Genomic DNA, 24,591 nt, shown 5'->3' on the forward strand with positions numbered 1-24,591 from the left:
AGCAAATACTGCACCAGCAGCCCAGCAAATACTGCACCACCCGCCTGCGGCTTTGCAGGGCACGTTCCCCACTGTCACCCCTGCCCTTGCTCTGATTGCTCAGGGGACCTCTAGGTTCCTTTTCCTTTATGCTGCAGAACTACTCACCTCTCTCGAACTCCTGCTTCAGACCCTCCTCGACAGAGCCAAAACCACCCAGAGTGGCAACACACCAAAGGGCCTTTGGGGTCACAGAACCTATTCAGAGAGGGTTGTGGTAATAGGAAGTAGCAACTTTTCTCTGTATTGTAAGAAGTAAAGGGATCATTAACCAAAATTTTTTTTCTTTAAGCACCATGGGGATATCACTGAGATCTCCTCTAAGATGCCTGTGGATTCAGTTGGTACCCATCATGAACCCTCCAAAAGAAAAAAAGGCGAAATGGTAAAATGTGACCTATCACTACAGTGAAAAACATTTTTTAAAAAAGTTTTGGGAATACTGTTTTAATGGTAGTAAAGACCTGGGGGCTATGACTGGTATATTTTGAAGTCTCAATATCCTTAAAATCACATCTTTGTGCATTCATTTGAAGTGTTTTATTTACCTAGCTTTTTTTAATTTTTGATTTTTTATTTTTTTGGTCAGGTTAAACATACACCACCCGTAACGCCACAGGAAGGAAAGAAAGTGAGAGTATCATTGGCTAAGGTATGATAACCATTATTATTAACCTAGTTGTTGTGGATGTTGATTCTGGCTATTTTTAGGAAATAACAATGACTTTGGAAGCTATCCTGTCTGTGAAGAGACAGAAAAAGCTGATTTCCTCCTCAGTATGATTCTGTCATACATCACTACCACACCCCAAAACTCTCATGCATGACATGTGTACAAGTCCATTGTTGGAGATTCAGTCCTTTTGCCAAAGTCTTTGTCCCTTGCAAAACATAAAAAGTACTGAAAAATGACTTAAAACGTTAGTGTCATTGATTCAGTCAGATCCTTTCCTGAAAAGTGTTTTGATAGAAATGGGAAGTAGAGGATGTGGAGGAAGCTCTGCCAAGGGGAGTGGAAAGACGGTAATAAAGGAGGGGAACGAGAGGAATGACTGGTGGGGGGGTTGGCGATGAAGAAGTTTGACTGCTTTGTCATATAATTAGAACTGCTTTTCTTTCACTTTTTTCTTTGGCGGGGGGTGCTGGGAATCGAACCCAGGGCCTCGTGCATGCACCAACTGAGCTATCTCCCCAGCACACTTTTCTTTCACATAATCATTTTTGGGAAAAGGAGGCATGGGGTCTTAAATTCTTCTGACTTACAGCAATTTGCAAATAAATCTAACTCATTGTTTTCTCTAGTTACTTTTGATGGCATTTAGAATATGCAGGCTATTTAATAGACATAGCCATTTCAGATTTAGGGAGAAACAGGGCATCTTGTACATGTAATTTAACTTTGTAATATATTTTCTATTGAAAGGATGAAGGAAAAAGAATTTTGGATACACACGTGGAAACGTTAAAGGCTAATCTGGAGAATGAGAAGAAGAAGTTAGAAAGGTACTGGCAATGATGATTCATTATTATTCATTTGTAGCTAATCCAGCATTTAACTCTCTGTAAATGTATTACAGATGTAGAAAGGAATCAGAGCGGATGAATAAAAACTGGGAGAGGAAATTCTATATTCTCAGGAACAGGTATGGTATGCAAATTCTACTTATAAAAAAGCAATATTCATAATTTGAGGAGGCTCGTGTTTTTCTTTACATATTAATTAATGGCAAGTGCCCTCATATACTTTTAACAATCAGAGTCAGTTATGAGAAAATTGAATTTAAGACTATTGTAGTCCCTATCCAGTGTTTCAAGCTTAAAAGCTCAATAGGACAGACAGACTCCCTTGATACCTGGTCTAATTAGACTTCTCTAGTCATCTTTCTCTACAGAGCCATTAAAACATTCGCACATGATATGCAACTGGTCTGTATCATGGAGTTTGTTTTATGCACTAGATCCTTTACCTGATTTTTTCCTTTGAGCACCAACTCCTCCATCCTTGGATGTATTTTTCACTCATGTAATCATTTAATTGTTCTTCCTTGTATCATCATTTTTTTTTTAATGGTGAAAATGAAACTAATTTGAAGGGAGATCAGTAGAGAGGAGACAGGGGAGGGAGGGAGAAAGGGGGAAGGTGCTGGGGAGTGATATTGGCCAAATTATATTGTTATTATGTGTGCATGTACAAATATGTAACAACAAATCCCACCTATAAATGCACCAATTAAAACTATGGGAAAAAAAAAGAAAATGAACCTGTTAAGAATCTGATAAGGCAAATAGAAATGCCAAATAGAGAAAATGTTTATTTTTTCCCTTTGTTCTAACATATTAACCTTAAAAATCCATATTCTGTTCACTTGTTTCTTGCCTTAATCTCCCCAAGAGTCTCTTCTTTTCACATGTTGGAAGTTCCTTTGCGAGATTCTCAATAGTCAAGTGTCATCCAGAGCATGACAGAATCAATTTTGATGTGACGGAGGTCAATACTGTTGAGCTTGCGACTCATACGTGATATCGTGGGACCACGATGGGCACGGTGCAATTGCTGTGCACATTACACCAAAATAATTAATCCAGCCCGGCTCATCAAGAACCCACGTATCAGAAACAACACCAGATGGGGAGCAGAAGCTCCCCTCCTTGTGGAAAAATGGTCTGCTTTGTGCTCCTGGTTGTGTTTCACATATGTGCTGATAACTATTTTGTGCTTTACAAAATATGTTTGTTAATACCTGTCCTATCTACTTCTTATAAGGCAGAATATAGATACAGGCAAAGCAAAAGAAAACTTAAATATGCACTTCATTTCATTTCTCTAGACAAGGATTTGAACTCTGAAGCTGAATAGAACATCTTTCCCTAAATACTTTTGTGGGATTCCCTTTGATCCTTAAGATTTATTTCATTTCTATGGGATTCATCCTAATTTTCAATGACCATTTACAAAAACGGTTCTGTTTCAGTTCAAATTGATTTGTTATTAACCAAGACAGCGACAATCATAGTCATTGTCTTGGTCTCTGCAGATTTTGTTATTATCTAAACATTTAAGACAGTAGGAAATATTAATGCCTATTTTCTATATGTTTTCTCATTTAATCAACTAACTTGGGACATAAAGAATATGTCTCTCTAGTTGGTTGTTATCACCAGGTTAAAGCCATGTGATCTACATGTATTTATACAGGTTACAGCATCACAGTACAGTAAGGACATTAACTATGCAGTCATGGACTTCTGTGTGCAAGAATGGCAATTTCCTTTCACCGTAACTGATTCTAGATCAGGGGCATTCTCTTTTGTTTAGTAGAGGAAAAACTTCAGCTTAGCCAGTCCAGGTAACAGTCCAGTCGAATGACCTCTCAGTTGATCCATGATTTATATGTAGTTCGAGTTAATTCACAACTTCATTGTGAAGCTCCCTTTTCATGTCTGTCGAGTTGGCTCCATTTTCAGGAAGGATGAACATAAATAAGCACTGCCAACAAGGGTGGGGGCTGGTCCTTTCTCTTAGTGTGACCTGCCTGGCGTTTGTCATTGTCATTTCTCCCAGCACAAATAGTGCATGGGTGTGATACATGGGCTTAGGACCCTATAGATCCCTAGCTGACTGATGCCAAAGTGGTACAGTAGCTTCTCTCCCTCCATACAGGAGACAGTCCACATGCCGCTTGCTGAGCCATCCCGTCCCCTGGTTCTGCACTCTGAGGCTGGTTGGTCTCACTTCTGCCCATTACTCTTCCCAAATTCATAGATAACTGGTACATGATTTCCCCCATGGGTTTCCCAGACAGAAGATGTATACACACACACACACACACACACACACACACACACACACACACACACCATCTCCTGCCCTCTCCTCCTCTTACCCCATGCTCGGAGCACTGCACCACCATCCCCTCAGGCAGCTCACTACCTTCCAGAACTTACAGTGCATGCAAGGTGCAGGCCCACTCGACCCATTGATTCCCTTCCTCCTCTCTCTTCTTGGAACCTGTGGTAAAACCCTTCATTCTCAGATCTGGGAGATGGTACATTTAGGTAAACAGAAATTTCACACTGCTCCTTGCTTCCTCTTCTTGCCCCTATTTTCTGTTCTTCTCTGATTTCTAGCTTGCCTCCTATGTCAGAGGACTGTGAGCGGTTTTCCTGGTATACATGCCTTTCACAGCCCCTGCAGATTCACACCCGACAAACCTCAAGTCTTGTGTCTTTGTTCTCAGCCCATCCTGTTCTCAGGATAGTAATCTAGAAAAAAAGAGCCAGGCACCTGAGTTCAATATATCTTGTTTTCACTTCAGTATACTAATAACACATTCATTTTCTCTCACATGAATTTCAAGTTTCGTAAGAAATGCACAAGCCAAACCAAAATAACTCTGGACTCTTGGGTAACCAGTGGCTTTTGGAAGTCTTATCCCTGCTTCTCATTTTAGCTGTTTGAATTTTCCTCAGAAGCTGAGCCTGGGTGGTTCAGGAGGTGGCATGAGCCTGGATCATGAAACTCAGAGGGTTTGGATAATGGAGACCCAAGACCCTGTGCTTCCAGGAACTGGAAATCCATTTGCTGATGTCTTAAGAGTTTTCTGTGTTCATAAAAGAGTCTGAACTGCCATTGAGCTGTCTCATACTGTCCTTGACAGCTGCTGGTGCCATGATGACACCGTTTTCATATTAGTTATGGAGTTCCTTTTTTAAATTCTCTGAGAGATTCGGGGGATAAAATGAGAATTGTTACTAGATGGTTTGGTAGAACTTATTCTTTAACTGACTAGGCTGAATGTTTTCTTGAGCAAATTTTAAAGGACTGTGATTTTGTTGTTGTTGTTGTTTGTTTTGTTTTGTTTGCAGTGCTAAGAATCAAAGGGCCTCAAACATGCTAGGCACGTGCTCCACCATTGAGCTCCAGCTCCAGCCCCTGACTCTTGTTTTATTTCATTGTTTAAAAACCTTGAAGACTACTAAAGTTTTATATTTCTTTTTAAATCTATTCTTAGTTATATTTTTACATGAAATCAGTCAACTTGTGTAATTTTTCCAAATTGTTATGAAGTTATTCTTCGGTCTAGGTATAAGTTTCCTATTGCTGCTGGAACAAATGACCACAAAGTTTAGTGGTTTAGAACAACACTAATTTATTCCTTTATAGTCTGGAGGTCAGAAATGCAAAATGATTCTCACAGGGTTTAATCTTAGTTGTTGGTAGGGCTGGTTCCTTCTGAAGACTCCAGGGATAACCAGTTCTTTGCCTTTCCAAAGTTTTAGATTCTTCTTGTCTCACTCCAACCTCTACTTTCCGCATCACATTGCCTACTTCCTTATCCATGCTGATCCTCCTGCTTCCTTCTTCTTAAGTCCCTGGTGGCTACATCAGAGCCACAGGATAATCCAGCATAATCACTCTATCTCAAAACCCTTAGCTTATTTACATCCACAAAGTTCCTTTTACCATATAAGGGAATATACACATAGGTTCCAGGTATTCGGAAGTCGATATTTTAGTAGAGGACAACATTCAACCTACCAAAATTAATTTTCCAGCCCCCAAATATTTATGCCTATCCCACATGCAGCATGCATTCACCCCATCCTGTTGTCCTCCATAGTCTCAGCCCATTACAGCATCAATTCAGATCGAAAATCTCATCTGCAGGTCCCAAAGGTCCCAATTCTCATGATCTAAATTAGGTATTGGTGAGGCTCCAATAAAATCCATTCTGCGACAAAATTCTGCTCCATCTTTGGACTGAAAACACATTATTTTCTTGAAAATACAATGCTTAATTTCTTCAGTCTTTAGTCAATGAGAACCCTTTCAAATTGGCTACTGCATTGTTTTGACATAATCTTTCATAATTTCCCTTGATTTCCAGTAGAATAAAATGTCCCAGGCTCACCTTGTACATTCATTGGCTTAGATCTAGAAATAGTCATTTCTGATTTCTGAGAGAAGAAATAAAATTATGACATTCACAGGTTAATGGATGGAGTTAGAGAATATCATGCTAAGTGAAATAAGCCAATCCCAAAAAACCAAAGGCTGAATGATTTCTCTGATAAGTGGATGATGATATGTAATGGGGGGTGGTAAGGCAAGAATGGAGGCAGGATGGATTTTGCAGAGGAAAATGAGGGGTGGGGAGGGGGTGGGGGAAGGAAAGATAATGGAATGAGACAAACATCATTACTCTATGTACATGTATGATTACATAAACGGTGTGACTCTACTTCATGTACAGCCAGAGAAAGGAAAGTTGTACCCCATTTGTGTACAATGAATAAAAAAAATTTTAAAAGATGTCCTGGCTTATTTTAGTGAGAAATTATCTTTAAATCACAGTCTTGGAGGCTGGAAGTGGCTCATTTCCATTACTTCTATGCCTTTTCAAAGATGAGAATACATGATTTTTTCAAGTAATAAGTTCATACTATTTAAAATTTTTTTACTTGGTAATATTTTAACTTTTAATGTGATTCTTAATTGCATTAACATAATAACCTATTTTATTTGTCCTATGACTTACATACATTTTATTTCATTTTTTGAGTACTTCTTTTTAAATTTTTTTACTTTTTATTTTTACAGACTGCATTTTGATTCATAGTACAAAAATCGGGTACTCCTTTCCATTTCTATGATTGTGCACGATGTAGATTCACACCACTTTCACACCATTCAAGTAATCATACATGTATATAGGGTAATGATGTCTGTCTCATTCCACCATCTTTCATACCTCCGCCCCCTCCTCCCCCTCATTTTCCTCTACGTAAAGTTCTCCATTCTTAATTCCATGGTTTCATTTATTTCAGCTTTCATGCCCTGAAGGATGAGATGTTTACTAGACACACACTGTTTCGTCAGTTTGCAGTGCTCGCTGATACATCCTTCAATTATGTTGTAAGTATACATAATGTTTAGATGCTAATTGTGTCTTTGAATATATATGTCTGTCTTTCTGTTCTTATCATTTATTGAGCCCCTGTCATTATAGGCTCTGGATGTAGTGCATGGTAGTCACTCTACTACATGCTGAGGGCTTAAGACAAAGTACGTGGACCCAAAGAGCTTGGTCTAGTGTGAGATACTGAGGTAAACAGATTGTTTACAATGAGTGACTGAGCTGTAAGAGAAGCAAATGCAAATTTCAGAGGAGGGGTGACTCATTCTGGCTGGGGAGTATCTGTCAGTCTGCCCACTCATGGTCATGGATATCATGTTGGAAAATAATAAAACTCAAGGTTCAAGTATTCAATCACTTATGAAGGGAAAAAGGAGGTAAGTATCAAGTCATTCATTTTTATATTAGAGGTTGCATTATCTTTCTATCATTATAACAAAATCCCTGAGACAAATTACTTATGAAGAAAAGAGGTTTATTTCGCTTACACAGTTCTAGAGTTTCAAAGTCAAAACAGCATGGTACAAGCTCTCTGGCAAGTGCTGCCTCTTGGCCATGTCATCTAGTGGCATATACAATGGTCAGAGCATGTGTTGGAACAAGTGGTCACATTGTGAACCAGGAAGCAGAGAAAACAGGAGGAACCAGGTTTGCTCCTTTTAACAACCTTCTCAGGAGAACTCAAGTTGCACAAGAACTACCTTGCAGTAGCACACCCCCAGTGGCCTTAGAACCCTCCTCAATGATACCATCTTCCAATAGCACCACCCACGGACCAAACCTCTAATACATAAACCTTTGGGAAGACACAGCTAAGCCATGTTCAGACCATATCAGAGGTCATCTATAAAAGTCCAGTTCTGAAGTAGACTGTTATTTAGCCTGCTAGACTTCGTGCTTTCATTTGTGAATATAAGTGATGTCCAGTATGGAAATAGGTCCAATAAAATTCAACTAATAAGTAAATCAACATGATACAAACTCTTGACCTTCTACTATAATACTGAGTTTTCCAAAGACAGGTAAGGCTTGTAGAAAAGGGCACAAGAAACATAAAATATGTTTTTGAGGGTTTTTTGTTTTGTTTTGTTTTGTTTTGTTTTGCTTTAAGAGGCAAACAATTGAAATTATTTTCTCTTAAAAATTTTTTTTTCAGTATTTGTCACCTTAAGACCATTTTCTAAATTAAAGTTGCTACAGGAGATCAAATAACTTGAGTACACTGTCAAGATAACATTAAATTGTTTTTAACCAACTTTGTACAGTAATCTATACTTTACCAAGGACTTTAAAAACTATCTCCCCCGAAATGTTCCCAAACTGATCTACAAAAATAGGATTACACAGAGTATCTTTCTTCCCCTCTTGGTTTTTCCTCTCACTTAATGATTACGATTTTAATAGGAGCAGACCTCATTTTAGGTATTAATCAAATATAATGTTGGAGGACCCATGAGAAGGCTATGCCACTCAAAATCAGACTTTTTCATAATTAATAATGGCAACATTTTCTGGTTCAGATTTGTATTGTCCAGACTTCATGAAACAGACTTCTAAATTTTAAAGTTGTACCAGTTTATGCCCACTTGTAGATCCAGTCTTTTTTTTCTTGAGAAAAACCTTGCCCTCAAATAACCAAGAAACTCATGGAGGAGGAATGGTACTCTGTCTAGTCTGGAATACATCCATGTGCCACTACTCACTCGGTTGAGGTTCAGGAGTCTACCTGTACATCCGTACAGAGTGTTGACACTTGACACACTCAACAGTGCAAATAGAATGTGTTTAAGAACAACAGAGAGGGAAATAGAGTGAGCAGGTGAATGAGTGAGTTTGGGATACAATAACATCATCCCTCCATTCCCTACACTCTCTCACTTATTCACCCCATCGATATTTATTAAGTGCAAAACCAACCAACCACCATGCTCCTTGCTGGGAATAAGAGGTAAACAAGACAGTATGGGTCCTTCCTTTAAAGACTGTAAGTTCTATGAGATCACAGACGGGGTCGTCTTATAAACTGTTATTTGCAGAGTTTAGAATACTGCCTGACCTATAGAATAGACTAGGTAAACTTTAATAGAGGAACATCAAACTTTTTTTTTTTTTTTGCGGTGCTGGGGATTGAACCCAGGGCCTCGGGCCTGTGAGGCAAGCACTCTACCAACTGAGCTATATTCCCAGTCCACGAATATCAAACTTTAAATGTCCACTTTGAATAAATCCTATGAAAGGAATAGAATTTCCTTGAGAAAATAATACCTCCACTTACTGTTGAGGTATATCTTACATATGGTAAAAGGCACAAATATTACATGTATCATTTGAGGGGTTCTGAACTATGTAACCCTTATCAAAAGTTCCCTCACATTCCTTTTCACATAATACATGTTCCACATCCTCACATCACTGATGTTTTTGTTGTTGTTTTTGGTGGTACTTGAACCTGGGGGCTCAAAACATGCTGGGCAAGTGCTATACCACGGAGCTACATTTCCAGTCGTAGTACCTGCTTTCTTACTTCTGGCTTATTTTACACAATATAGTATTTTCAGATCCATCCACTTTTTTTTTATAGATCTGTCACAGGTGGTGTTCTTATTGCTGAATAGCATACTATTGTATTAATATAACACAATTTGTATATTATCCATTATTCCCTTGTTACAGCATCTCAGCTGTTTCTGATTAGGAGTTATTATGAGAAGAGCTGCCATACACATTCTTGTACATGGCACACACTTGACATCCCAACTTCTCAGGAGGCTGAGACAGGAGGATGGCAAGTTGGAAGCCAGCCTTAGCAACTTAAGGAGACTCTGTCTCAAAACTAAAAAAATAAAAAGGCCTGGGGATGTTGTTCATTAGTAGAGGACCCCTGGTTCAATCCCCAGTAAGGAAAAAAAAAAAAAAAAAAGAAAGAAATTATTGTACAAGACATTTGCAGAAGTCTGTTTTCATAGTTCTCAGATAAGAGCAGAATGGCTGAGACATAGGAAGTACACATGTTGAACTTTATTAGATATTGTGAATATTCCAAAGTGGCTATATCATTTTACTCTCCCTTTAAGGTTTGAGAGTTCCAGTTGCTCTACATCCTCACCGACTTGATATTGTCAGTTTTTAAATGTTAGCCATTTTAAATGGTGTTTCATAGTAGTTCTAATTTCCATGAATGAACATTCATGAATGTCGAATGAATGTAATGAATGACGTTGAACATCTTTTCATGTACCTCTGGACCATTCTTAGATATTTGTGAAGGGTCTACTCAAGACGTTTTTTAAAAAGTTGTGGTACAATACACATAACAGAAAAATTGCCATCTTGACCATTTTTAAGTAGACAGTTCATGTGTTAAGAACATTAACATTGTTGTTCAACCAAACCCCAGAACTACTTTCACTTTGCAAAACAGACTTTGTGTTCATTAAGCAACAACTCCCCACCCTGCCATCCACGTACTATTGTCTGTTTTTAGTTGTGATGGAGTACAGGGGTTTTTGTGGTAGTTGTAGGTTTCTGTTTGTTTGTTTGTTTTTTTAATTCTGGATACAAGTCTTTTGTCAGATTTCATACATTGCAAATGTTTTTCTCAATTAACTTTTTCCTCCCATTTTCTGATCAGTGTTCTTCAGAAATCAGAAGTTTTTAGTTTTAATGAACACCAACTTACATTTTTTTCCCTGTGACAGATGATATTTTCTGTGACCAAGACTATCACACATGCCACTTAGACTTCTTATGATTGTGTTTTTCCTTTTCCCATTGACTTCCTAGACTAAACCTTCATTCTAAACTAAACCACTGTGTACATCTGAGTCTATTTCTGAACACCCTGCTCTCTTCCACTGGTTTACTTGGCAGTCCTTTGGCCAATACCACACTGCGTTGGTTTATAGCATTATGTACATCTTGATCTCAGGTACCATAAAACCTTCAATTTTATTCCTTTCTTCAAAATTGGCTTGTCAATTCTTTTAGAATCAGCAACTCTAGTTCTTAAAAAAAATGCTAGGATTTTTATTGGGATTTTGTTGAATAATATTTCTTAGTCTCACTAGCCAGGGCTCTAACATATCTAGTCTAAGCAAATCTATGACAACAATTTATTTTCAACTCTTGAGGCTCTGCCTTATGGCAAACTAGTAGACATAATTGTCTGACAAAACATCCATACTTTATATATAATATGCTCTCTATAGAATACATGTTGTATGTTATGATGCTTTTACACTCAGTTGAATCCTTGCTATGTAATTTTACCTGTCAATACTAAGACCCCAAATTTATAATGGGGTGAGGGTGTATTGTTAAATACACACCTAAGGTGAACCCTGGGTTTTGGCCTCTTCTGCTGAGTTATAGGAACATTTAACAATTCTTGCCATATATTCATTAAATTTGTCAAATGCCCTCAAAATGAATGGGAGCTACAGGATGGGAGTCAGAGGTTTCTATATTCTCTTAGTCTTAGAACTGAGTTTTGTTGTTGTTGTTGTTGTTATTATTGTTGTTTTGTTTTTTGAGGTAATGAGGATTGAACCCAGCAGGTATTCTACCACTGAGTTACATCCCCAGTCCTTTTAATCTTTTATTTTGAGACAGGGTCTCCTTAAGTTGCTAAAGCTGGCCTTGAACTTGGGATCCTCTTGCCTCAGCCTCCCAAATCTCTGGGGTTACAGGTGTGCACTTCTGTATCTGGAAGACCTGAGTGTCCTCAATGCTTTTCATTAGCTTATGCTACCGTGAAGAATATAAGAAATGAAAGTCCTATTAAATTCTACTACTATATTTTATTTACTTCTCATTTTTCCATATCACATCCATAGTTCCCTTGCATTTCATCTCAGCCTATTTGTTACCAGAGTCTTCTATCTTTGTTTCCTGAAGGTGGTATAATCTTGTATTCTATTATCTAGTTCAAAAATCTTCATGGGATATTTTGCTGAGAATGTTCTGTAGTATAGGCTTTCTATTTGTACATTCTTTTAACTTCTGTTAATCATGAAAGGATTTTATTTCATCATCAAATCTGAAGGTTAGTTTTGCTGGGTATAAGATTCTTGACTGGCTTCCATATTCTTTCAGAGTTTGAAATATGTTGTTCCAGGCCTCCTAACTTTTAGGGTCTGGGCTGAGAAATCTGCTGATATCCATATTGGTTTCCCCCTATATGTAATCTGATACTTTTCTCCCACAGTCTTTAAGAGTCTATCTTCATTTGCATGATGGGCATTTTTATTATAATGTGCCTTGGTGTGACTCTTGTAATTTTGTGCATTTGGTGTCCTGTAAACCTCTTGTATCTGATTTTCCATTTCATTCTTCAGAAATAATATTTTCTGATATTATTTCATTGAACAGATGGTTCATTCTTTTGGTTTGTATCTCTATGCCTTCCTCAATCCCAATAATTCTCAAATTTGGTCTTTTCATGTTATCCCATAATTCTTGGAGTTTCTGTTCATGATTTCTGTGTGGTCAACTTTATTTTCAAGATTAAATATTTGTCTTCATTGTCAGGTTTGGTTTTCCAAGTGATCTAGTCTGTTGTTGATGCTTTCTAATGAATTTTTAATTTGGTGTATTGTTTCCCTCATTTTTCTTCAGAATTCCTATCTCTTTATTGAAATGATCTTTGGCTTCCTGTATTTGCTCTTTTAACTGTTTATTGGATTGATCATTCATTGCCTGCATTTGCTCTCTTATATCATCCTTTACTTCATGGATCATTTTAATTATGTATGTTCTGAAATCCCTTTCAGACATTTCTTCTACCATGCTGTCAATGGATTCTATTAATATAGCATCTTGGTTTGTCTGGGACACTTTCTTCCCTTGTTTCTTCATGTTGTTCATGTATCTTCCCCTCTAACAGTGCAGATCGGAGGTATTACAGTTTCCCCCTATGGGTTTATAGTCTCCCTACAGGTTTCTAATACCTCTCCGTTAAGGGGGGGCGGGGATCAACATTAGCAGCACTCAATACAAACAATATGCAGCCTTAAACCAAATAGTCCCTATTAAGATGTTAACAGTATTGTGGTAAAAAACAGAGTGATGAGTTTGATTATTGTTATCTACAGCATAAACAATAGGTTTGCAAAATAAGGTCCACAGTTTCTAATGGTGTACAAAGAGGATGGGAGGGGTATAGGATGTAATGTTAATAAGATAAGAAGTGAGAATGTAGAGGTACTAGATCATAGGAAGGGTGAAAGTGGAATCAAAAGAAGTTGGTTGTTAGCATGAGAAAAGGGAGAAAGAGACTCTGAGAAAACAGATAAGAGGAAAATAGAGTGAGAAAAATAATAAAAAAAGAAAGATAGGAATAATAATAATTTAAAAATCTACAACAAAACTCCCAGTCTTAGTAGTCTGATGCATGAAAGGTACTTGATAATACGATGTCCCAGATGGGAGCTGCCCAAACTAAAGATGGTGGTGTCCGGGTCGGGGATAATCCATGATGGTGGGCAGAGGCATCAGCACTTGTTGGTGGACGGGGAGCTGCAGCAGGTGGGGCAGGGCACTGAGTCCTCGTGGGGTGCAGTGGTGGTGGAGATCCATGTGGACTGGCGGGGCCTAGGCAGTGCTCCAGGTCAAAAATCTTTTTTTCTCTCTCTCTCTTTCTTTTCTTTTCTTTTCTTTTTTCTTTTCTTTTCTTTCTTTCTTTCTTTTTCTTTTTCTTTTTTTTTTTTTGCTACCATGCTTTTTATTAATTTTAATTTTTACAGACTGCATTTTGATTCATTGTGCACAAATGGGGTACAACTTTTCATTTCTGTGGTTGTGCACAATGTCGATTCACACCATTTCATGTAATCATACATGTATGTAGGGTAATACTGTCTGTCCCAGTCTACTATCTTTCCTTTCCCCATCCCCTCCTGCCCCATTTTCCTCTATATAATCCAAAGTTCCTTCATTCTTATGCTCCCCTCTGCCACTCCCTCCACTATGTATCATCATCCACTTATCAGAGAAAACATTCAGCCTTCAGCCTTCAGCCTTTGGTTTTTTTTTTTTTTCCTTTTTTGGCTTGGCGTGGCTTGGCTTATTTCACTCAGCATGATATTCTCCAACTCCATCCATTTACCAGCAAATGCCATAATTGCATTCTTCTTTATGGCTAATATTCCATTGTATATGTATGCCACAGTTTTTTTATTCATTCATCAAGTGAAAGACATCTAGGCTAGTTCCACAATCTAGCTATTGTGAATTGAGCAGCTATGAACATTGATGTGGCTGCATCACTATAGTATGCTGATTTTAAGTCCTTTGGTCATAAACCAACAGAGCTTAAATTCCTAGCAATCATACATTTAACACTGGCTTTTTTGTTCTTTTTAGTTATACATGACACTAGAATGTATTTTGACATATCAAATATACATGGAATATAACTTCCTATTTTTGTGATTGTATTGATGTGGAGTTACACTGGTAGTGATTCATATATGAACATAGGAAAGGTACGTCTGATTCACTCCACTATCCTATTCCCACCCCCTTTCCCTTCCCTTCATTCCCCTTTTCTATTCCAGTGAACTTCTATTCCCTCCTCTCCCCAGTACTTAGCATCTGCATATCATGAGAACAGTCAGCCTTTGGTTTTTTTGGGATTGGCTTGTTTCACTTAGCATGATAGTCTCCAGTTCCATCCTTTTACCAGCAAATGTCATAATTTCACTTTTCTTTATGGTTGAGTAATATTCCATTGTGTATATGTACCATATTTTCTTTGAAGGGCACCTCAGTTGGTTCCATAGCTTAGCTATTGTGAATTGAGCTGCTATAAACATTGATGTGACTGTGTCACTGTAGCATGCTGACTTTAAGTCCTTTGGGTATAGGCCAAGGCATGGGATAACTGTGTCAAGTGGGTGGTTCCATTTCAAGTTTTCTGAGGAGTCGCCATACTTCTTTCCAAATTCACTGCTCCAATTTTCAGTCCCCACCAGCAATGTGTGAGTTAACACTGGTTTTCTTTACCATTCTCATGAAAAGACAGGAAGGTAGCGGGGGAAAGAGCCATGAAAGCATTCTAGTCAGAGAAAGAACCATGGGAAGACTCTAAGGTGGATGTGTGCCTGGTACCAGTTGCCGGGAGCAAGAAGAGTGAGGAGAGAGTAAAGTAATGAACTGTGGTCAGAGGGGTCACAGAACTCTGATTTTTATAGTCTGGGAAAAATCAGAAACCTGTCAGGGATTTCAGCAGAGTCGTAAGACAATCTCACTTAACTTTGAAAGGGACAAGACTGCAGCTCTGGGGTGGAGCTGGGGCGGATGGGTGGGAAACTGAGCAAAGGACAGAATTGGAAGCTACTAACATGATAAAGGCAAGACATCGTGGTGACTCTGACTCGGTCACCTTGGGAGAGAAGATGGCACAATGAAGCAGATGTCTGACTGGGGTACTATGTGGCGCTTAGAAGCAACATGTTTTAGGGACATATAGAAGGATGGACAGATTTAGAACTTTGTACTTAGTGACACAGCAGCATCGCACAAGGCATACTGTAGTCTAATGTTGAATCTGAGATATGCTCAAAACTAGCTCAAGCTTTTGTAAGTCACTCAAAGAAAAAATGCTGCCAGTTATGCTGTGACAATCCATCTATTGTAAGGTGCCTCCCACTTTTAGGGGTATTAAAATCAGAAGGCTACGCCTTAGAATTGATGAAATAGCACATCACATTACACCATTAACATAAATTAAAATACATGTGCAAAATCTCACTTTTTGTCACTTTCAAATAAAACATACTAGTCAAACGTATAGTTTCTTTGTGGGGGAACAAAAGGGGAGTGTGATCAGGCTATGGGTAGAGAAAAAACACATGTATACACACATGTTCTGCATGTATCAGTACTTACAACCAATGAAAGGGAAGCCCTGAACAGGGAAAAATTGACATAAACCCTGAGCTATGCAAAACACATCACTCATACGTTTGTGGTGATGCAACTTTTGTATAAAAATATAGCGATGTGATTATGTTCATACTGCTTGATAATGATCATAAATGATCTCAATAAAATAGGAATTGACAGTTAAAAAAAAAAACCCTGAGCTATGTGCTCGGACCTTTCTTCAATAAATGTACTTAATGTTCTTATGATTCTTTTGACCTGCACAATTTAAATGTCATTTACTTTGTACTACATGATGTTGGTGACAGTTCTGCCTGTGTGCTGCTACTTCTGACCCCCTAGAAGGAAAAAAAAAAAAAAGTTTTTTTGACTATTCAGTTCTTGGCGATCAGGACACCATTGCTATCACTTCCAGTAGCTGGGTGGTGCTGGAGAGGACCCTGTGTTTCCCGACCAGTTACAAGTACAGTTATCACCAATTCCAGGATCCCAGCAGACACCAAGATCCTTGGATGCTCAAGTTCCTTACTTAAAATGGCATGCTACTTGCATGTAACCAATGCGCCATCTCTTGCATACTGTAGATCACCTCTAGACTACTTATAATATCCAATACGATGTAAGCGCTATGTAAGTAAATGGCTGTTATACTGTATTGTTTAGGGAAGAATAACAAGGAAAAAGTCTGTATGTGTTCAGGAAACAGTTGTGCTGGTTTTGGGGTTTGTTTTTTTTTTTTCTTGATGTTGTTAGAGTCTACAAATGCAGAACCTGCAGATAAGGAGGGCTGGCTTATCCCAAGTTGAAGGGACAACCATAAGAAAATGGAATCAGAAGATTATGAGGCAAACATGTTTTGTGAGTTTTTTCTCAAAATGGCCAGCATAAGAAGGTAGTTTTTCCACTGATTTAAAGGGAAGGATTTTCCATCCATCTTTAAGCAAATATGGAGTTACAAGCATACTTTTCATATCTAAGCTGACTGAGGGTCGAAGAACATTGACATCCATTAGACTGGGCTTTATTCCCCCTTGATCACAAAGAACATAACTTTTGTGTCTTTCAGAAAGTGAAACCTTTATTTGTGCAGTCTAAAATGAACTTGGAAGAAACTGCATCTTCTTCAAGTGATTATCATTTGAATTTGGTAGGAAGATTATTTTTCCCTATTAAATATTTAATCAGTTAATATTATTGAATGTCAGTAATGAAATTTTTGGTCTCCTTACAGGTAGACAAAAAGTACCAGGACACAGTTAGTGATCAGATATCATTGTATCAATCACCCAGAGGTAAGAATCTTGGGGTCTGGTGGTAGCTCAGTGGTAGAGCTCTTGTCTGGCATGCTTGAGATTCTGGGTTCAACCCCCAGCATCTCCCAAAGAAAAATAAGAAGGAGGTAAAAATCTCTATTGTTGGAAAGAGGTTCACACACAGTATGAGTACTTAGTCTTGAATAACTTTTTTTGACCCGAAGGTGTTTGGTATTCTGAATGACTCTTTTCAGTCAATTTATAAGAATATGCATAGATAAGATGAATAAAGATATATTAATATGTATTCCTGAAATCTGACCACTGGTAACTGAAAATGAATTTGTCTGTTTCAAAATCCAAAACTGTCTCAGTTGGAATCCAGTTTCTTTTTTATTAAACTGTTAGCAAACATGAAGCTCTTGTTAATTTCCTGTTTTTCCAGTTTAATAATTAGGAGAAAAGTACAACTATTTCCAGCAACTGTATCTCCCATCAGTCCTTGAAGAGCTTCACACTGGACTTTTATAAAAATGGAAGTCCCTTTGTCTACATGTGTCTATAAGACTTTTCTCTAAATTTAGAAACCCAAATAGGAAACCTACTTACCTGCATCTTCCTTCAAACGTCTGTGTTCTAAGGACTACAGCTGAGGGCGTTCAGAGGCAAAGGCAAGCATGTGAATGTAAAGACATTAATTGCTGAAAGTGTATTAATTAGTAGGCTGTAATAAGCAAGTCAAAATTACAAAGTATGGCACTGTTAGTCTAAATTATTGATCACGACTTAAGAGTGCCAGTAATTTGTTTTTCATGTCCAGGAAGATTTAAAAGTAGACTTTGTTAATGAATTCTTTATGCAAGGAGGAAATGTGTAATAAAAGTTTAAATCCTCAGCCCCTAAGTATAAAATCCTCTATTTTTTGAAAACCTCAGCAGAGATATGAAGAGTATCTCTTGTCCTGGGCCTCTATCCAACAGAGAAACTTTTTCCATGGTGCTTATGTGTACAGGTGATATCAGTTCCACAGGTACCTTCCCTGGTTACAAAGGATTCTTTCAGCATTCATAGTGCCAGCTGCCTCTCTTGAGCTGATACTTATATTACAGTAATGCTGAGTTTGGACTCCACAGCATGCATCCAATAGCTTAGGAAGCAGTGATCTTTAAAAGTACTGTCATGTAAGTAACTAATTAAATCGGTTGAGTTTGTTGGAAATTTTAACCCATATGCTAATTTATTTCTTTAGCATCTTAATATACTCATGATTTATCATGAAAATGTGGATTGGTAATTTGGAATCTGAAGTTGACCTGAAATTTTAAGAGGAAGTTTAGTTAACGATAGCATTTCATTTTCCTAAATATTCATCGGAGGATTTTACATCCAAAATTGACTTTCCCCAGCCAAGCAAACCATTTTGTAGAGGAGCTGGGTGCAGTGGCACATGCCTGTAATCCCAGCTATTCAGGAGGCCGAGGCAGGAGGACCCCAAGTTCACTGCCAGCGTAGGCAATTTAGTGAGATACTACCCCACCATCCAAATGAAAAGGGCTGAAGATAAGCTCAGTGGTAGTGCATTACTGGGTTTAATCACCAGTACCACTAAAAAAAAAAGGTCTATCTCAGGTAACACAAATAATGGGTGCCTGTTATATAAAATATTACTGGCAAAAATAACCATGAAATAAACACCGCCACCCCCTTTCCTTATCCCTGAAGATGCAAAATACAGTTATTTCCATTCTCTTTGCTGAAAATCCTCCCTAGATTCATTAGTTCATTTTCTTTATCTTACTGATAAAATTGAATATAAATGCTCTCTTATGACCCATAACTCAATACTGTATCACAAAGTTCATGATTCTGAATATTAATCTGCATTGTACAGGACAAGTGTGAAAATTTTTACGCCAAATGCCTTTGGACAGAACCCTTAAGTTTCTTCCTATTAAATCTCTGATACAAAAAAGAAAAGGAAACTCTAAACAGAAAAATAAATGTCTGATACAACTTCAACATGTCACGTTTGTCCCTCTGAGGATATAGTGCTGGGATATAAACTAGTTAACAAAGTTTCTGGTGAATTGGTTCCAGTTACTCCATAATCTGCTAGAAATGAATCTTCTATATTTATCAAACAAAAACAAATGAAAAGCAGAAATTAGTTATTAATTTACTAATCTGAGGAGCAAATGAATGTTCTCATTAGAAAACTATCTTTAATGGCTTGTAGATGGTATTCATGATCAACTTTCAAAAGGCCAAATTGACCACCAAACAAGTCATTTCCCACTCCCAGCTACTTTGGAAGGTTGAGAACCCCTTTCAGACTTCTAGTAAATAATCTAATACACTATCAGAGTTTTCGAGCACTAATTCATGAATACATATGAAAGAAGTGTTAGCTACATGGTTAAAATATGTCTGATAAATAAATCTCTATTATTTTCTAGAACATGATGGTAGGTATTATGATGTATCTGGTGATAGACCCCAAACCAAGCTCTCTCAAATCACTGTTGTCTTTTGTTCCATATTTTCAAATATGCAGATAGAATATTAATATTTACAATATCTTACTGAAAGTTATCCTCTCTGACACAGGATCCTCAGCCTTACATCAAAGATTTAAGTTCTTAGGCTATACTGCCACACCATAAAATACTTTTTAAAGTATGTATAGCTACCAGATATGGTGGCACATGCCTGTGGTCCCAGCTACTTTCAGAGATTGATACAGGGAGATTACTTGAGCTTGCACGTTCAAGACCACCCTGAGCAACATAGTAAGACCCCGTCTCAAAAGAAATAAACAAAAAACAAACCAACCAATAAAAGACGTATAGTTAATGTCTAGTGGACCTAGCCAATCCTCTAAATGGCTTTCAGGTTTTAACTCTGATTCTCACCAAGGTAAGTTCCCCTGTTTTCCCCAATTTCACAGACGAGAGAATTGATTACAGTAGAGTTTAATAAACGGCCAGGGTTATACCACCAGTAGGGAGCAGGAGGATTCAAATTCAACAGAGCGGCCAAAGGGCCCATCTGCCTGTCACCACTTGATCATACTGACTCACCCCAAGACTTGTGCATGGCCAGGTCTGTCCTATTCCGCTAGCAATGGAGAAGCACATGATGGAAGAGAAAGGACATGGGCTTGGGAAGTCGACTGGCATTGCTTCCAACTTCTGTTAATCACTCACTCAATGGGGAGGTCGTTCCAGTTCCCTCTGCTATGTGAATTGGAGATGGCAACCCCACCTTGAAAGTTTAGTAAAATCATTAAATAAGGGCTGGTGGTGTGGCCCAGTGAGAGTTGCCTAGCATGCATGAAGCCCTGGATTTGCGCAATAGCACTACAGAAAAGAAAAAAGGACTAAACAAGATAATATATGTGATGTACCTAGCTAATCCCTCTGTACACTTTTCCTCCTGAGCTATTCATAATATAATACCTAACCTACATTTTAACCCACCTGTGAGAGCAATAATGCCCTGGCAGGCTAGTGAATTAAAATAATTCATCTCTCCTTTGCTTCTTTAATAACTCATTTTCTACCAGGCATAAGTATAACTAAAATCTAGTGTTAGTATAGAAACATACAGTGAATTAAAATACAAAATATAATTCGAAACAAGGTTGTATCAGGTGTGTCCTGCCTAAGCAGGTTGAAAGTGATTTTTTGTTACATTGCAAATCCTAAAAATTCTAAAGAGAGCCACAGAGAGTCATCTGTGCCACACAGAAAGTTTTAAGAAATGAATAAATTCTGGTTCATATAAGGGACTAAAAATAAGGCACAATACTATCTGCCAAATTTCAAAGCAGTTTTTTATGCAGCCGTAATTATCCCAGGAGGGTGCAAGTAAGATTATTAATTTGTTTGCTGCTTACCTGTGATAAAATTTGGGATCTGAGCTGCTCATTGTGTACCCAGCACTTCCGCAGATTCTATGTACTCAAGAAGACCTTTCTCACAGCCCAGTAATTAGGTGCTATTGACATTGTAATCTTTGGAAATGTTCTTAATGAGCTCAAGAGACACGAATCTTGTAGATAAAACCTCAAAGTAACAGTGGCTCTTTAAGTGGCTTGTCAGGAATAAAAGGCTCAAACATCAGTATCTGAAACACAGGAGAAACCCAAATTCAAACCTAGATTACATTGTGTTGTTCATTCTCTGGAACTTCTAGGGAAGAAACTTCCAGGAGGTGATTGGAAAGGCTTTTGAAGAATAGAGTGATCACATTGCATTTGCTATCATTGAAGGGACTTTCTTTCCACCCTTTGGAACTTTAGACCTGAAATGTGTTGTATATAAACATATTTTCCACCGATGTATAAAGATTAATGTTCATTGAAAGTGGAGTTCAGAGTTCAGTCGTCCCTGTTGTTGTTTTAAATAACAAAAATAATTTTGAAAATCACACAGGAGTTAGAATTAGATAAAAGATAAAAATAAATCATAGGCATAAATAAAAATGAAATCCAACAAGTTAGCATTGTTATATATATTGTTTCTAGCTCATCAGCTATGATTAATATAATTTGGAGGGTTTTCAAATTTACATTAAAATGCACACCTTATATTACTATGCATACAGATGACACATAATCTTTTAGCATGTAATTGATAGAAGGAATTAACCAATGAATTATGGGTTAAGTTCCAAAGCTAACCTGATTTATCACATTCGGTATATTAATAGAAGCCTGTAAATATTAATGATGTCTCTGCCACCAACTTTTCTACTACTTCCTTTGTTGTCACCAAGTAGTTATTATTCAAATGTCATATTTCTAGGTGATATGTGCCAACTTGTCTTGGAGATTTGAGCTGATTCTCTACCTTTCCTTGGGAATTTTCCTTGCTTTTTGTACATTTATTATGAGATACTTTCTTCTTGAGGCATACGAATCAGGATATTAGATGATAAACCTAGAAATCAGTAGCTTGTCTCTTAATTGTCATTCCAAATGCAGGGAATTGAAAGGACATAGGAAGGGATGAGGATAAGCAATTGGATTAGAGAAGTAACGATAAAAGTAAGAGGCTCTCTAACTGAAGCTGTGTCCATAGTTCAGACGGGAGCTTGAAAAATGTGACAAACGAAAAGAAAATGTGACCCATGCTTTGAAAATACAGTGCTACTCTTTGAAATAAATAAGTCAGTAATGACTTCAAATTTGCAAGGTTGTTAACATTTAGTAGAAGAAAGTTTAATACATATTAAACACTTTTTTAATCTGATGAACGGTATGGTATTAATTTAGTCTGGTGATACTTTTAGGTATATATAGACAGTGTTTCATTTAATAAATACCACTAAACACAGTTATTATTCTAACACCTGGTGTTTAGAGGTCTCCAAATCATGAAGGAAAAGACAAAAAAGAATGATTTCTGGTTAGTTCAGTTCTGGGATCATGAGTTGGATACTAGCAACTTCTCTGGATCCTGTGACCAATGACTTCATCCCAAATCTTAGCTGCCTGGTTGCAGCCTAATACTGTGGTTATGTAAAAGGCATTATTAATTGTATAAGCCTTTATTGTGTAACAAAATATTGAGGACAGATTAATTAGGGCAGAAACTAGTAGGTGTTAATTGTTTAATTTAAGAATGGTTCTGTTACAGAAGTGGCAAAGTGTTACAGGATATTATTGTATATGGATTTATGTGAACCCACAAACTTATCGACCTTGAGTTTGACATGACATCCTTGTGTATGAAAGATGCCATGTTAATATTTCTTTCAACTGAAGGAACCCCAGCTTTGAATTTTGCAGGAGTAGATTGAGATCAGAAAAGTGGGTATTGAGCCAGGTGCTATGGTGCCAACCTGTAATTCCAGCAACTGGGGAGGATGAAGCAGAAGGATTGCAAGTTCAAGGTCAGCCTCTGCAATTTAGTGAGACCCTGTATCAAAATAAAATTAAAAGAACTGGTATATCACACTCAGTGATAGAAGGCCTCTGGGTTCAATCCCTAGTACCACAAAAAAAGAAAAAAATGAAAATGAGAGGAAAAAAAAAAAAACAATCTCATGGGGAAAAAGTATGTCCTAGAAATAAATATTTTGTCTACTATTAAATTTTATATAAATGTAAGCTAGAGGGACTAAGAAAAGATGAAATAATTATATTGTTTATGTTATTGTAACAGTAAGGATGTAATTGAAGAAAGGCTTTATTTTTCATAAACAGATAAAGTAGAAGCTATTTGTTTTTTATTATAAAATATTTAAAATATTCAGAAAATATCAAGAATTACATACCACCTGGTTCTATTAGAATTTACCGTACTTGATTTAGAAGAGAAAAAAACAATGAAGATACAGTTGAATCTTCCTGTTACCATTTCCTTTCTCCCATCCCCAGTGCTAACCACTGCTCTAATTTGAGAATTTATCAATGTTGCATATTTTACATCATTATACATACATACCCACACATTCATAAACAATGTATCATTTGTCATGTGGTTTTATATGAATGATAATGAAATGTATGTGTCCTTGATTTTTTTCTATAAATGCTGTTTTTTAATTCAGTTACAGCATTTTGCCATATGTAGCTTGAGTTCATTTATTTTATCTGCTGTATAGTAAATTCTGCTGTATGAATGTGCTACAGGTTCAGAATCAAAAACTTTTTGCCAGCATGACACCACCCGTGAAAATTTCATGCCACAAAATTGTTTCATGCACAAAATTATTAAAAATGTTGTATACAAAAATCTCCAGGCTCTGTGTATGAGGTATATATAAGCATAAATTATTATTTTTTATTTTTTGAGCTGCTGGGAACTGAAACCAGGGCCTTGCACATGCTAGGCAAATGCTCTACTGCTGAACTACAACCAGTCTGAAGTATAAATGAATTGTGTGATTAAACTTGAGTAATATTCTCAAAATATCTCTTTTATGTATATGCAAATATTCCCAAATCCAAAAAGATCTGAAATCCAAAATACATGTGGCCCCAAGCATTTCAGGTGAGGTATATTCAATATATACAACATGGTATTCATTCTCCTGTTGATGGTTATTTAGAAGATTTTCAGTTTGTTGAGTCAAAAATACAGCTGCCATAAACACCCTTGAACATTTCTCAGTGATACGTGTAAGTGGTTCAGTAGGGTAAGTACCTGAACATGAAATTGCTGAGTTCCAATAAATTTACTAGATACTGTTAAATTGTACTAATAAATGGTGGCACTAACATGTATCAGTGGTTTATGAATTTGTATTGTTCAATATTCCTACTAATACCTGGAGTTGCTATACCTTTTAATTTTTGCCAATCTGGTAGGCATGACTTTGTATTTAATTTTTTTAATTTCAATTTTCCTGATAATAGAATCATTTTAGGTATTTATTGACCATTTTGGTTTCCTTTTCTATGAATTGATTGTTACTTAAGAATAAATCTAATAAAAGATGTGTAACACCTTCATGAAAATATTATAAAACATTTTTTCCATTATTGG

General features: G+C 37.2%; 1 protein-coding gene across 5 annotated transcripts in view; it reads left to right on the forward strand.

Annotated features, from left to right (window-relative positions):
- Nucleotides 1-24,591, forward strand: part of LOC306641275 (uncharacterized protein C10orf67, mitochondrial) — a 169,159-nt gene that overhangs the window by 132,440 nt on the left and 12,128 nt on the right. For all 5 annotated transcript variants that reach the window (XM_079106336.1, XM_079106332.1, XM_079106334.1 and 2 more), the window contains 7 exons: nt 332-424; nt 629-691; nt 1,463-1,542; nt 1,617-1,682; nt 6,868-6,955; nt 16,909-16,989; nt 17,074-17,134. In XM_079106336.1, coding sequence (XP_078962462.1) covers nt 332-424; nt 629-691; nt 1,463-1,542; nt 1,617-1,682; nt 6,868-6,955; nt 16,909-16,989; nt 17,074-17,134 — 532 coding nt within the window. The remainder of the gene's footprint in view (nt 1-331; nt 425-628; nt 692-1,462; nt 1,543-1,616; nt 1,683-6,867; nt 6,956-16,908; nt 16,990-17,073; nt 17,135-24,591) is intronic.

This window comes from Sciurus vulgaris (genome assembly GCF_902686455.1).
Source record: "Sciurus vulgaris genome assembly, chromosome: 12".
In the NCBI taxonomy this organism is placed as follows: domain Eukaryota; kingdom Metazoa; phylum Chordata; class Mammalia; order Rodentia; family Sciuridae; genus Sciurus; species Sciurus vulgaris.